The sequence below is a fragment of the Oryctolagus cuniculus genome, chromosome 1 (genome assembly GCF_964237555.1).
Source record: "Oryctolagus cuniculus chromosome 1, mOryCun1.1, whole genome shotgun sequence".
Lineage (NCBI taxonomy): Eukaryota > Metazoa > Chordata > Mammalia > Lagomorpha > Leporidae > Oryctolagus > Oryctolagus cuniculus.
In genome coordinates, this window is record NC_091432.1 from 116,428,241 (window position 1) to 116,442,903 (window position 14,663).

The following is a 14,663-nucleotide window of genomic DNA, read 5'->3' on the forward strand; positions in this document are numbered from 1 at the left end:
TGTCAGCGTATGTGTATCACAGCACTGTAAAATCCTCACGGTATATGGAATAAAAACAATTTTATCCTAGAACATAAATGTTTTGTAATCCAAGCTAGATTTTTTTCATAATAAACATTTTTAATGCACATTTGGAAAACCCTGCATCTTAGCATATTTGCGTGTGTATGAATGTGCTTGTGAAAGAGACACACAATAAGATGCTGAAGTTATTTCATCAATTTTGCCAAGCAAAATTAACAAGCAAAATTAAGTATAACCCTATAATTATCGACCAAAGTTATCACAGTTGCCACATAGAGAAAGAAATCTCTGTCTCAGTTAAGTGCTAACTGTCTTTATACCTCATCTCTAGGAGAGAGGCCAATGGAAGCAGCAGTGACGAACGTGAGCCTTGTGACAACGTTCTTCCTCACGGGCCTTCCCCACACACCAGCCCTGGGCTCCACACTCTTTGGCGTCTTCCTGGTGGTCTACGTCCTCACCGTGCTGGGGAACCTCCTCATCCTGCTGGTGATCAGCGTGGACTCTCGCCTCCACACCCCCATGTACTGCTTCCTCACCAACCTGTCCTTCATCGACGTGTGGTTCTCCACTGTCACGGTGCCCAAAATGCTGATGGCCTTGGTGTCCCCAGACGGCGGGGCCCTCTCCTTCCACAGCTGTGTGGCGCAGCTCTATTCTTTCCACTTCCTGGGGAGCACCGAGTGTTTCCTCTACACAGTCATGTCCTATGACCGCTACCTGGCCATCAGTTACCCGCTCAGGTACACCAGCATGATGAGTGGCAGGACGTGCGCCCTGCTGGCCGCTGGCACCTGGCTCAGTGGCTCCCTGCACTCTGCTGTCCAGACCACCTTGACATTCCGCTTGCCCTACTGTGGGTCCAACAAGATCCAGCATTACTTCTGTGATGCACCACCCATCCTCAAGCTGGCCTGTGCAGACACTTCAGCCAATGAGGTGGTCATCTTTGTCACCATTGGGGTGGTGGCCTCGGGCTGCTTTCTCCTGATAGTGCTGTCCTACGTGTCCATCGTCTGCTCCATCCTGAAGATCCGCACCTCAGAGGGGAGGCACCGAGCCTTTCAGACCTGTGCCTCCCACTGCATCGTGGTCCTGTGTTTCTTTGTTCCTTGTGTTTTCATTTACCTGAGGCCAGGCTCCAAGGATGTCATGGATGGGGTTGTGGCTGTTTTCTACACTGTGCTGACCCCACTGCTCAACCCAGTTGTGTACACCCTGAGGAACAAGGAGGTGAAGAAAGCTCTCCTGAAGCTAAAAGACAAAATATCACTTGTTCCGAGTGAATAAACAGAGAAACACACATGCTCATTAAAAAAGTGACATAATTAGTTATCCATGTTCTCCATGTTTGAAATTATTCAAAATTGACCATTCAGTAATGTGTCTTTCAACAATTTCCTCATGAATTTTTTATTTATGTTGAACATATCATATTTTATTTTTCTATTTTCCTGCAATAGAATTCTTGTTACTTTTTTAATAATAAAAACATTGGGATTTGATTTTGATACAGAGGGTTCACTTGTTTATATAATTACATAGGGAATATGCTTTTTTTGTTGATTAGTTTTGCATACAATATTGGGAACCTACAGTCATGGAAAAATGCTTTAGGGGTATTAATAAATATTAGAGATCATTTCTTTCTGGCATACAGGCGTGAATACTTTTAACTGTTCTATCAGTTGTACAGTTTCCTTGTGTGTAAGCACACCAGGGTGGAAATTCCTCCTTTATAATAGCTACCCCCTAATTTTCTGAGTAGACTTTTGTCTCTCTTCACAGGGCTTCTTTGCCAAACTCTTGCAGTGTTTTGATCCTTTTGTTACTGGAAACAACAACCACCTTACGAGAACCCTGCAGGTTTTTATGTTGGTAAATGAGATTGGGTCCCAGACAACGTTATCAGTAGATAATATATTCTGATCTGGGGTTTTCTATTCTACCTAACAAGAAAGAAGTCCATTTATAGTTCAGAGCAGGCTTATGGTGGTTCTGCTTTCTATAGATGGTAGTGGCTGGCCATGCTGTCCAGATAGTTCCTTCTGCCATCATCTTGGAGTCATGGAATTCACCTATACCAAGCTACAACCTGTCCAGAGCAGGAACAAACAACATTATAGACCAGGACCAATGGTACTTTTCATTTAGAAGGTAGAAAAGAAAATGAGTGTTCTTCAAACAGTCTCTTGAAAATGAAGTTAGAATATGAGTTGAATTAGCTGCACAAAGTTGAAAGCTATATCTAGTTTTTTTACAGTACACATTTTCCAAGAACTTTTGAAGACAATTCATGTAGATAGACAACTTGTTATCATGGGATTTCAGTGTATTTATTGTATAGAACAGACAGTCTGGCACAAACAAAGCACTCTAAAAATCCTAATGCATAGTTCTGTAACCCAGGTGCTGTACATCTTGTGGGCACCTCCAAGTAATGGAATAGAAGTGCTTGGACTTCACATAAAACAAACACAAGTTCAAATCAGTTTAGAAGCAATTTTATGTTCTGTATGTGAATTTCCCACCTGTGAAAGTCTTTCTCAAAATACTGTTATTGGGATTAAATGAGTTATTAGAAGTAAAAGTGCACTGAGAAGGGTTAATTTATAACAAATTCTAATTAACAGTTTTAAAATTCAAATCTGTTACCACCTTCCAGGGAGTCTGATTTTGAGAGTCACATGTTGACAGGTTATTTCAATAATTTCCTCACCACTAACATAGTAATTGTACTGATTTTTCCAACTTTTGACATATGTTTGAGAAATGAATGTGTATATATATATTAGAATATGTTGTTTTAAAATAAACATTTGAAATGATTTTGGTAATAAAGCTAATTAAATCAATTGCCTTAATTGCCTCACAGATTACCTTTGTTGATTGTGTGTTCTCACTTGGATCTATGCTCTTAGCAAATGTCCACTACACGTATATTATTATGAACCACAATTGCCATCCTGTACATTAATTCTCCAGATCATATTCACCTTATAACTGCAAGTTTGCATCTTCTGACCCATATGTCCTCTTTCCTCTCAACCCTCATTTCCTGGTAACCAATGTTCAATTTTCTTACTAAGAGTTCAGCTCAACTTTTCCTTTTTAGTTCCATATTACAGTATTTGTCTTTCTGTGACTGATGTATTTCACTAAATATAATGTCCTCCAGGTTCATCCAGGTTGTCACAAATGACAGAGTTTAATTCTTTTTTTAACCCTGAAAAAAATTTATTGTATATATGTACCACATTTCTTTTTCTGTATATTGACAATAATACTGCAAGAATCTGGTGTACAGATATGTCTTTGACATATTGATTTGTTTTCCTTAGGATTGTATAATAAGGTGTGGAATTACTGCATCATATTGTAATTCTATTTTAATTGTTTATGTGAAGGAGAGAGTAACGAGAGAGAGAGAGAGAGAGAGAGAGAGAGAGAATGAATCTTCCATCCTCTTGTCCACTCCCCAGATGGCTTCAAGGTCTGGTTCTAGTACAAGCTGAAGGCAGAAGAAACTGAGGGCTCCATCTGGGTCTCCCAAATGGATGGAAGGAACACAGTACTTGGGCCATCCTCTGCTGCTTTCCCGGACATGTTAGAAGGGAGCTGGACTGGGAGCTGAGCAGCTGAGACTTGGACTGCCATTTTGATCGGGGATGTCAACATCGCAGGCAGCAGCTTTGCTGACCCTTAATCTATCATTTTTCTAGAAATCTTGATACTGATTTCCTTAGTGGCTTCACTAATTTATATTCTCATCAACAGTATACGAGAATCCTTTTCCCACATTATTGCCAGAGCTTAACTTTTTGAATGTTTGATAATAGCCAGCTGAACAGGTGATCTTTGTTGCACTTTTGATTTGTATTTCCCTGATTATTAATGATGTTGAGCATCTTCTCACATATCTTTTGTACTTTTATATTTTTTCTTTGGCAGAAGCCTAATCATACTTTTTACTGATATTAATTAATCTATTATATAATTTCATTTATAGTGTTTATTCATATTAATGTAATGTTATAAATAATGCAGCATTAAGCTATTATGTGCCATATTGTATATAACATCGCAGTGTACTCCTGCTCCTCCCGCCGCCGCCGCCCTGAGTCACTGCCTGCGCAGCTCCGGGCGCCTGGCTCTCCCTGCCAGCCCCCGGTAACGGATGGGGGCCTGGAAGGGCAGGGGAATGAGGAGCCGGCCGGGCGGCCGGCGCTGAGGGAAGGGACACAGGGACGTAGGGACGGGAACCGCGAGAGCGGAGGCCGCTGGCTGCTTGGGGCCCCTCCGGGTCGCGCTGTGAGGCTGGAGCCGCTCGCGGAGTCTGGACCGCGTAACCTGAGAGGGGCCCTGGGACCGGCTTGGGGTGGCAAGGGGGCGGGGGGGACGCGCCTTGACTTTTGGTTGGGAATGTCTTTAGCGCTTCATTTTTAAAGGATACCTTTGAAAACCTTTTTTTTTTTTTTTGTTCCTTTTTTTTTTTTAAATTCAGTACCGTGAAAATCTTACTGGACTCTCCTAACCTGTGCGTTTTCTTCTGAGAAGTCTGCAGTTAGGCAGACTGGGGCATAGGTGCTTCTTTTCTCCTATGGCTTTGAGAATCTTCTCTTTATCATTACTGTTGGAGAGCGTGATTATAATATCTTGGGGTAGACTTGGTTGAGTTGACTCTGACTAGTGAACTGTGACCTTCCTGTGAATAGATAGTTGTATATTTCTCTATGTTTGGGAACCTTTCTGTTTATTTTTACTTTTAAAAATTTTGAAAATATAGAAATGTGGTTTTCTTTAAATCACTGATAATGAATTACTTTTAGTCATTTTATTAGTTATTTTTCATTACTTTTTTATTTTTTTATTTATTTTTATTTTTTTTAACTTTTATTTAATGAAAATAAATTTGCAAAGTACAGCTTACGGATTACAATGGCTTCCCCCCCATAATGTCCCTCCCACCCACAACCCTCCCCTTAAGGAAAGGTATTTTCCTAGCCTATAGCAATCTACCTAAACTCACATGAGTCTTGGTTAGGTTCACTTTAGAATGTTCTCCTGGCTACTGACCCTTCATCTTCTTAAACAGTCACTTTCTGTCTGATGTGTTCACAATATCAGATGTCACTTCTAAACAGGCGATTTTCTTTTGTGTTAATCAAGCTTCAACTTTCTTGATTTGAGTCCATAATAATTTCTATTGGGTAGAGATTTCCATGTAGATATAAAGATTTTTCTCCTTTTCAGTTCCATTATTTGTCTCTTGTGAGCCAAGAATGGCCTAAAGCCAACACCTGAAACTTGGAGGATTTCCTTTGATCCTTCCTCTGATGTTTCTTCCTCATGTAATTGAAAAGGGTACAAGAGATGGATAAACAGAAAAGACAAAGGAGACAGGATGACTTGAAATGTTAGGGAATGATCTGAAATATTAATGGGATATATTAATACTTCAATAATGAACATTTACATCATCAAATAGTAATTAGGACAGCTTTCTTCTATAATTACTCATGGTGTCAATATTAAGCTCTAAATGCTACCATTACTGTTTTCAAAAGTAAGAAAAAGAAGAGAAATCAGAATAGGGAGCATTGTCTGTCTCTCTGCCCTCCCACCTCCCCTACCCCATTTCTCTCTCTCCTTCGCAAATAAATAAAATAAGGTAAAATAAAATAAAATAAAACGAAACCAAAATAAATGTTTTCATTCCACCTCATCAATCTTTCATCACATTCTACATTATTTTGATTTCTTCTCTTGAGTGTCTCCTTGAAAGAGCAACCCTGGAGTACTGAACTAAGATGCTACCCACAGGGGATAATTATTAGTGGTGTAATTTCTTTGTTAACCTGTATTTCAAAATACTGTGTGAGTATGGTCATGGTGTGTCTGATCTACATTCCCTGAGTCAACTAGCAGTTGAAAGGGATTTAAAATAAGAAGTAAAGTGTTAAAGCATAGGGCGAATTAGATCAAATCTTGAATCAAGTGACTTTTATAAAAGTCCAGATGCTGATACTTGTTCATCAGTTCAGTTTTGCTCTTTCTCAATTAATCAATTGAATAATTCCTTCTACCATTTTAATTAGGTAACTATTATTTTAGGATCAGAAGATACAGAGCTTCAAGACAGCATTTATGTTCCAGAATGCCAGTGTCTAATGGAGAGCACACAAGTAATTAGAGGACTTTAATGTCATGATGTGTTAAGGGCTGTTCTAAAAATCCATGGAAAATGCGTATTGTAAAAAAAGCTATGTATGGATTCAAAAATATTTCAGCACCAAAGAAGCTTATCTTTCAATTCCATTTTTATATGAACTGATTAAAGTAACCTTATATATGTGAGATGCCATCTAGCCTAAGTTAAGCAGTGAAGTGAACCACCTTCTGAAAGTAAAGAGAATTAACATGCAAATAACAAAGCCCTGCCCTAACTATGTAAGTCATAATAATCCACACACATAGCTTGGACAATATAAAGTTAACTACAATTTATGTGTTTTGAGGTGTACCTTAAATTCATAAAATTTCCCTTTTCCTTGTGAACTCATATTTTAAATTGATTTGAATCTTTTAATTCTAGTGAAAGGAAAATGAGGCATAAATGACCAAGTCCAAGACATTTAACATTTTCTTATTCCTTAATGTCCAGACCATACATCATCTTGGCAAGAACCTGCACCCAGTCAGCCACATGAAGGTCAGAAGGTGCTATCCTATCAGGACTCTGCAGGTAGACAGAGTTTTGGGTGGATGATGTTAGGATCTTAACTCAAACGTTTACCATGTGATTCGGGTTTTCTCATGCTGTGGGTGAAATTGCTAAGATAAAAGGGACCTCCTCCATGGTAGAATAGAGGAGCATTTTACAGATGAGTCTTATCATACCTTAACTCAAGTTACTATCAGCAAAATGTATTTTTACTGGACTTCATATTCACATTTTGTATATCCCTCAAAACATACCAGTGTACGAGCCTTTAAGTTCAACAAGACACTTGTGCCGTCCTAAAGATTCAATATCATCCATAGAGTTGATTCACATTCAGCAGAAACTGGAGGGAGTCACAGGAGTGCTGAAAATATGACTGAGATTTGTGCAGCAACAAGATGTCCTAGTGACAGTGTTCAGGACCATCAGATACCAAAAGAAGATAAAGGCTCTGGGTTTGAAATCTTAATAGATAAGACAAATGAGGATTTTTTTACTACTCCTTTAAATATAAGACGTTGGCTATCTATTCACATGTCTGGTGATGTTTCTAAAAGGAGTTCAAAGCATAAAATATGCCAAGTCATTCACATATGGGCAAAGCTCTTCACATCAGTGTGAAAGAATCAGCATAGTAGGCAGCCTGCTGCTTACTAATCAGCATTCCTAACAGAGACCATATTAATTTCTGTTCAGCATTAAGAGTGAAGTGAGGGGATTGCTGACAGACTTTCCTGTGTGTTCAAAGGTGTCTGTGGGCATAGCCCTGACTGTTAATGAACAACTTAATACTTTATCCCTCTTAGTATTTTTTTTGTCTGTTCTATTTAATATGACTGGTTTAATTCTGTAATTAATACACAGTTATTCTTAAGTGTTGAAATTTAACTGAAATGTGATCCCTGTTAAACATAAGAGTGGGAATAAGAGAGGGAAGAGATGTATAATTTGGGACATGCTCAAGCTGACTTGCCCCAAATGGTAGAGTTAGAAACATACCAGGGGATTCCAATTCAATCCCATCAAGGTGGCATGTACCAATGCCATCTCACTAGTCCAAGTGATCAATTTCAGTTCACAATTGATCATAATAAAAGGACTAAGAGTCAAAGGGATCACATAAACAAGTCTAGTACCTGCTAATACTAACCGATAGTATAAATAAAGGGGAGAGTGATCCAACATGGGAAGCGAGATACACAGCAGACTCATAGAATGGCAGGTGTCCTAAACAGCACTCTGGCCTCAGAATCAACCCTAAAGGCATTTGGATCTGGCTGAAAAGCCCATGAGAGTATTTCAGGCATGGAAAGCCAAGACACTCTGGCAAAAACAAACAAACAAACAAAACCTAAGTGAAAGATCTCTGTGAGTGAGATCCCAGTGGAAAGAACAGGCCATCAAAGAAGGAGGTACCTTTCTCTGAAGGGAGTAGAGAACTTCCACTTTGACTATGACCCTGTATGAATAAGATCGAAGTCGGTGAACTCAAAAGGCTTCCATAAAGAACAGGTCTTCAAAGAAGGAGGTACCTTTCACTGAAGGGAGGAGAGAACCTCCACTTTACTATGACCTTGTCTAAACAAGATAAGAGTCGGAGAACTCAAGGGGCTTCCATAGCCTTGGAAACTCATGACTGGTGCATAGGGAGATTACTGATGCCATAAACAGGAGTGTCAATTTGTAAAGTCAACAACAGGAGTCACTTACTCCTCATGTAGGATCTCTGTCCTTAATGAGCTGTACATTGAGATTTAATGCTATAACGAGTACTCAAACAGTATTTTTCACTTTGTGTTTCTATGTGGGAGCAAACTGTTGAAATCTTTACCTAATATATACTAAACTGATCTTCTGTATATATAGAAAATTGAAAATGAATCTTGATATGAATGGAAGGGGAGAGAGAGCGGGAAAGGGGAGGGTTGCGGGTGGGAGGGAAGTCATTGGGGGGGAGGGGGATGCCAATGTAGTCCATAAGCTGTACTTTGGAAATCTATATTCATTAAATAAAAGTTAAAAAAAAAAGGTGTCTGTGGTAGACTGAGTATCCTTTGTCACTACAAATCTCTGGCATGGCTTCACAGGTTTTTTTTTTTTTTTTTTTTAAATGAGATTAATGAGTTTAAATTTTTCTGAAACTTGTTGACAAACAGAACAAACATTTAGCCTATGAGGACATCCTTCACCTACATTAGCGTTTCCATTTTTTAGCAGGTCCTTTTGTTTCTATCTTAGAATTTCTGGGGTGTGCGCTGTGGCGCAATGCGTTAAAGCCCTGGCCTGAGGCGCCTGCATCCCATATTGGTGCCGGTTCAAGACCTGGCTGCCCCTCTTCCAATCCAGCTCTCTGCTGTGACCCGGGAAAGCAGAGGAGGATGGCCCAAGTCCTTGGGCCCCTGCACCCACGTGGGAGACCTGGAGGAAGCTCTTGGCTCCTGGCTTCGGAGCAGCGCAGCTGCGGCTGTTGTAGCTTCTGGGGAATGGACCAGCAGATGGAGGACCTCTCTCTCTCTCTCTGCCTCTCCTCTCTTTGTGTAACTCTGACTTTCAAATAAATAAAATAAATCTTTAAAAAAAAAGAATTTCTGCTGCTCTGCTACATCACCTACCTATTTTATGTTGTCTCTTTTTTCCAGTAGAATATTACTATGCTAATTATATTTTCAATTCCTTCTATGATAATTCCAACATCTCTGTGACATTGGAATGGTTCTGATGATTGTTTTTTCTCTTTGTGTTTATATCTTATAATTTTTTGTTGAAAGCTGGGTGTGTTGTAATGGGTAACAGGCCTGGAGGTGAAGAGGTCTTAACATGATGATTTATTCTAATCTGTAGAAGTTGGACTGTATTAAGTACTTGTCGTTGTAGTGCCGGAGGCTTCACATTTTCCTATGGTCCTGTGTTGCTCTGCCTGTATACTTGGTAGCATTATTCTTTACAGAAAATCACTTTCCTGAATCCCCTTCTACTGCAATGTGCTGTTATTATATTTAAGTCTTGTTGATGTGATGATAATATTTGAGGGAAGACTATCGCCCTATAATATTTTGTGACTATCACGATTTTTCCTTAGGCTCCTCCATGCATCATGCTATCTTTGCCCCCGCATCCTTCCAGCCATAGCATTCCTAGTGTAACTATCTGTAGCAGTGACCATGTTGACTGTATTTTTTTCCCCTCTAAGAAGCCAGGAGAGCGCCTTATCTTATTTGGGCTGAGGATCTGTCAAATGGGAGCAGGTCTTTGTCATGGATAAAGCTGTGGGTATATTTCACAATGGTTGGTTTTTCTCCTGACAGTAGCAGAACCAGGAGGGGGATTTTCTTAGTTCTTCACCCCTGGAAACTGGTGGCATTCCTATTGGTGACATCCATGAAAGTGCTGGGCTTTGCTTAAGGACCGATTGTTCCCTTGAGCACCAATTCTAGTCCCGGCTGCTCCTCTTCTGATCCTATTCTCTGCTATGGCCTGGGAAGGCAGTAGAAGATGACCTAAATGCTTGGGCCTGGGCACCCACGTGAGTGACCTGGAAGAAGCTCCTGGATCCTGGCTTTGGATCGGCTCAGCCATTGCAACCATTTGGGGAGTGAACCGGTGGGTTGAATATCTTTCTCTCTGTCTCTCCCTTTCTCTGTCTGTAACTCTACCTCTCAAATAAATAATAAAATCTTTAAAAAAATGGTTCCCTTTATCTCTTTAAAATGCTATGCACATCTCTTCTAACATTTCCTACTTGAAAATACACTTTATCTGATATGAAATTAACCATATCAATTACTTTTTTTTTTTTTGGACAGGCAAGAGTTAGACAGTGAGAGAGAGAGAGAGAGACAGAGAGAAAGGCCTTCCTTCCATTGGTTCACCCCCCAAATTGCCGCTACGGCCAGAGCTACGCCAATCCGAAGCCAGGAGCCAGGGGCCTCTTCCTGGTCTCGCATGTGGGTGCATGTGCCCAAGCACTTGGGCCATCCTCCACTGTCCTCCTGGGCCACAGCAGAGCACTAAACTGGATGAGGAGGAACCAGGACAGAATCCGGTGCCCCGACCGGGACTAGGACTTGGGGTGCTGGCAGCGCAGGCAGTGGATTAGCCTAGTGAGCCGCGGCGCCGGCCATGTCAATTACTTTAAAAAAAAAATTGTGCTATTTTTCATTGTAAAATTTCTCATCCTTTTGCTTTCCATTTTGTGTATGTGTATGTGTGTGTCTTTTTACTTGGTGTAGTTTCTTTTAAATGACATGTAAATGATGACTCCTTCTTAGGTTGCCTGTTAATATTTTTGTTTATTTGTACTTGGCTACTGCTTCTGTAATAGTATAACCTTTTGCTATATGTTTTGAGTTCATGGGGAAGTCACATAGGTCTCTGGCAATAACGAAGTACCTAGCAGCAATAAGAAAATTACTAGTGACAGAAAAGCCCCTAGCCAGTGACAGTCTGCCCCAGATATAAATATATATCTCCAAGATTGTAATCGATATTTCAGCAAGTGTCAGCTAATAGCTGGCCTGCTTGCCCGTTGCTCCCTTATGGCAGATTTTAAGAAGTCTAACTCCACTCATTCTCGGTTCTGGTGAATTCTCACCATCCATTCTTACATTAAACGTTTCCCTTTACTCTGTTTCTTCTTTTGTACTAATCAAATTATTTAATGTTTTTATTAACTATTTTCATTGTTTTATTTTACTTTTTCATTATTTTTTCTATTTTAATTATTAATAGTCTAAGGTTTTTCTGATATCCAATATTTAAATAACCCATAATCAACTTTAATTGATCCTTTTGACATATTCCACAATCTTACAACCATTTATCTCCATGTAGCTATTTCATACAATTTTGATATCATCCTGATTTACAAATATGTTATAAACCCCACAAGATATTACTGTTGGTACTTTAAACAGCCAATATCTTGCATGTGTGGCAAAGCTCAAACTTTCCTTTTGGATGTTTGGTAGTTGAGTCAGTTGAAACAAACTGACAATAGGCAGATTAACTGGAAAACAGGCAACACTTTCATTAATGCACATAGGTGCTCAGGAGCCATAGGGAATATGAAATTCAAAGAGGGAGCAGATGGTTGAGACATACATATCCTGCTCTTAGAGAAGGAAGCAGGGGCCGCAGGACATTTTAGAGGGGTCCCAGTAGATGATGGCTTGAGACAAAGTTCCTCTGGGATCCAGGTGTGGGGCTTGATTTTTCAGTCTCTTCCTCTGTGATATGAGTCTGACATACCTTGCCTTTAGGTGGAGAACACAACTTCAGGAAAAGCCCTCCCTGCATCTACTGGTTCCTGCATACCCTCAGTTTGAAGTCCCAAATTGCATATTTTGAGTACTATTTTCTGAGTCCCAATGTCCTGTGCCCTGTCCAGTGCTGTTTGTTCCTTCTCTCACTTCTGTCCCTCCATCTGGGATCATTCCATGTAGTTGTAGAATTTCCTTTAGCAGTTGTTATAATATGTGACTGCATTTTACACAGTTTTATATTTATTCATTTATTAAGGGAAAGAGTTTATTGACGGGGGAAATCTGACATGCAGGGGGAAGGGGCAAAGAAGAGAGAAGGAGGGCAGCTGAGAGAGAGAGAGAAATCAAGAGAGAGTGACAATTATATATTTATTTACAGGAAGCTAATTCTAATACCACCAATTTTGTCAGGGATATTTAGAAATAACAGTTTTATTTATTTATTTATTTTTAGTTTTTATTTATTTGACAGGTAGAGCTATAGACAGTGAAAGAGAGAGACAGAGAGAAAGATCTTCCTTCCATCAGTTCATTCCCCAAATGGCTGCTACGGCTGGCGCTGTGCCCATCCGAAGCCAGGAGCCAGGTGCTTCCTCCTGGTCTCCCATGCGGGTGCAGGGGCCCAAGCACTTGGGCCATCCTTCACTGCCCTCCCAGGCCACAGCAGAGAGCTGGACTGGAAGAGGAGCAACCGGGACTAGAACCCAGCGCCCATATGGGATGCCGGCGCCGCAGGCAGAGGATTAACCAAGTGAGCCATGGTGCCAGCCCAATAGTTTTATATTTAAAAGTTATAATTTTGTCTTTTTTCCCCTACCTTTATGAACTTTATTGAAGCATATTTACATTCTATAAATTCAACATTTTATTGAGATTTATTGAGATGTAGCTGCTTTTATACCTGCTGTTTTGGGCTTCTTTGAATTTACAGTCTTTATAAGAGTCTTTGTGTGCTGCTGCGAGAAATAATTGTGGGAGAGAAGTGCATTAATAAATTGTATAAAACTGTAAATCTTCCTTTTCTTGGACTTGCTAGTATATGCAGGAGGGTTAATGGTTACCATTTCCTGATCTGCCTCCTCTTTGTGCTAACACACAACAGAAGTTTTCTTCTCCATGTTCAGGAAATACATACTCAGCAGGCAACACAAACTAAAGCCTAGAGTCACCAGCCCTGTTGCTCACTCAGCTCTGTAGGCCACTGCTGTCTCATCTCAGCCATGCTGCCAATCAGATAGTTTTACCCGACACTTTCACAGGTACTCAACCCAAACATTTCCAAAGTTACAACTTCATTCTCCCTTAAGTTGCTGCTTTCTCTGTTTTAGTGAGCTATATCCAAGCTGCCAAATCATACAAGCTTCTCCATCAACTTTACCTCTTCACAAAGTGGGCCACTATCTGCTGCCTATTCACACTCTCAGTTCTTACTGCTGCTTCCTAAACTTGGATTTTGATGCTTTTTTCTTCCTAATATGCAATCGAAAAGCTCTTTAGTTTATCTCACAGCCCTAAAGCTTATTTTTCTTCAATCTGGTTTGTATGTTGATACCAGGTGTGTCTCCAAATATAACTGTTACTCGATTACTGATTTGTGTTTCAGTAACTTACCCACATTTGTAAGATTAAGAATCACTTTTCCCATTAAGTATTTCATGATTTGTCTAATTTTTAGGACTCATCTTCATATAAACCCTGTGCTTCTTATATATTGTGACTGCAAGCTTTAGAAAGAAGAGCAAGGTCTGTTTATTATTTATACTCATAGTGAGTAGTACACAGGAGACATTCAAAGCATTTTTTAGTTTTTGAGTGGATAAACAGATGGATTCAGGAAGGAAAATCCTCTCCTTTCTAAAATACGAGGAAATAAAACATAAAAATCCCCATAAAATCTCGGACAAGCATTTGACATAGTTGAGATGGAGGCTGGTTGAAATGGCCCATGTGAGAGAGCCACAGTTCCTGCTCCAGTCTGGCTCCTGATTCTGGTTTTCATCGTGAACAGGAGACGACAGGTAATGTCTTAGTGGTTGGATATCTTTCACACACATGTAGGCCACGATTGCATTCCTTGATTTCAGTTTTGATCCGGTTCAGCCTCAGCCATTGTGGACGATTGGAAATGAACCTGTAGATAAAATCTCTTTCATTTTCTCCTCTCTCTCATTCTCTTTCAATCTCTCCCTCCCTCCTTGCCTCTTAAATACATAAGACACAAACAACACAAATTTGGACTGTATAACACTCAAACCAGTAAAATACTAGTATTTGACAGCTTTGTGAAGTGGTCAATGTTAGCATCAAAGAGTATCACACAAGAGAGTCTTATATTCCTGTAACTTCTCAATATCTTGATCTGATGCTGGGTACGTAAACCTACAGTTGTGTTAAAAATGTGGAGTACTTATCCACACACACACACACACACAAATACAAGTAAACCAGGGCAATCAAAATAATATCTGTGGGTTATATTAATTTTGATATTTCTTTGCACTTTTGCAAATTGTTATCATTAGGGCAAACTGAGAAAATAAGCCAGGATTCTGTCTGCGCACTACTTCTTACAAATTCATGTAATTCTATATTATTTCAGTAATGTTTTCAATTAAATGAAAACACTGATTTTTATCTTGTATAGCATCATTAAA

The 14,663-nt window shown here is 39.8% G+C and overlaps 1 protein-coding gene across 1 annotated transcript; it reads left to right on the forward strand.

Annotated features, from left to right (window-relative positions):
• Positions 1-342: 342 nt before the first annotated feature.
• On the forward strand, positions 343-1,314 carry LOC100355917 (olfactory receptor 10G9). The gene has a single exon (XM_002708351.3). The coding sequence runs from the start codon at positions 367-369 to the stop codon at positions 1,312-1,314; it is 948 nt and encodes a 315-aa protein (XP_002708397.2). The 5' UTR covers positions 343-366.
• Positions 1,315-14,663: the final 13,349 nt, after the last annotated feature.

Excerpts from the sequence above, each read along its gene's own strand:
- LOC100355917 (XM_002708351.3), top strand. The coding sequence starts at position 367 with ATGGAAGCAGCAGTGACGAACGTGAGCCTTGTGACAACGTTCTTCCTC.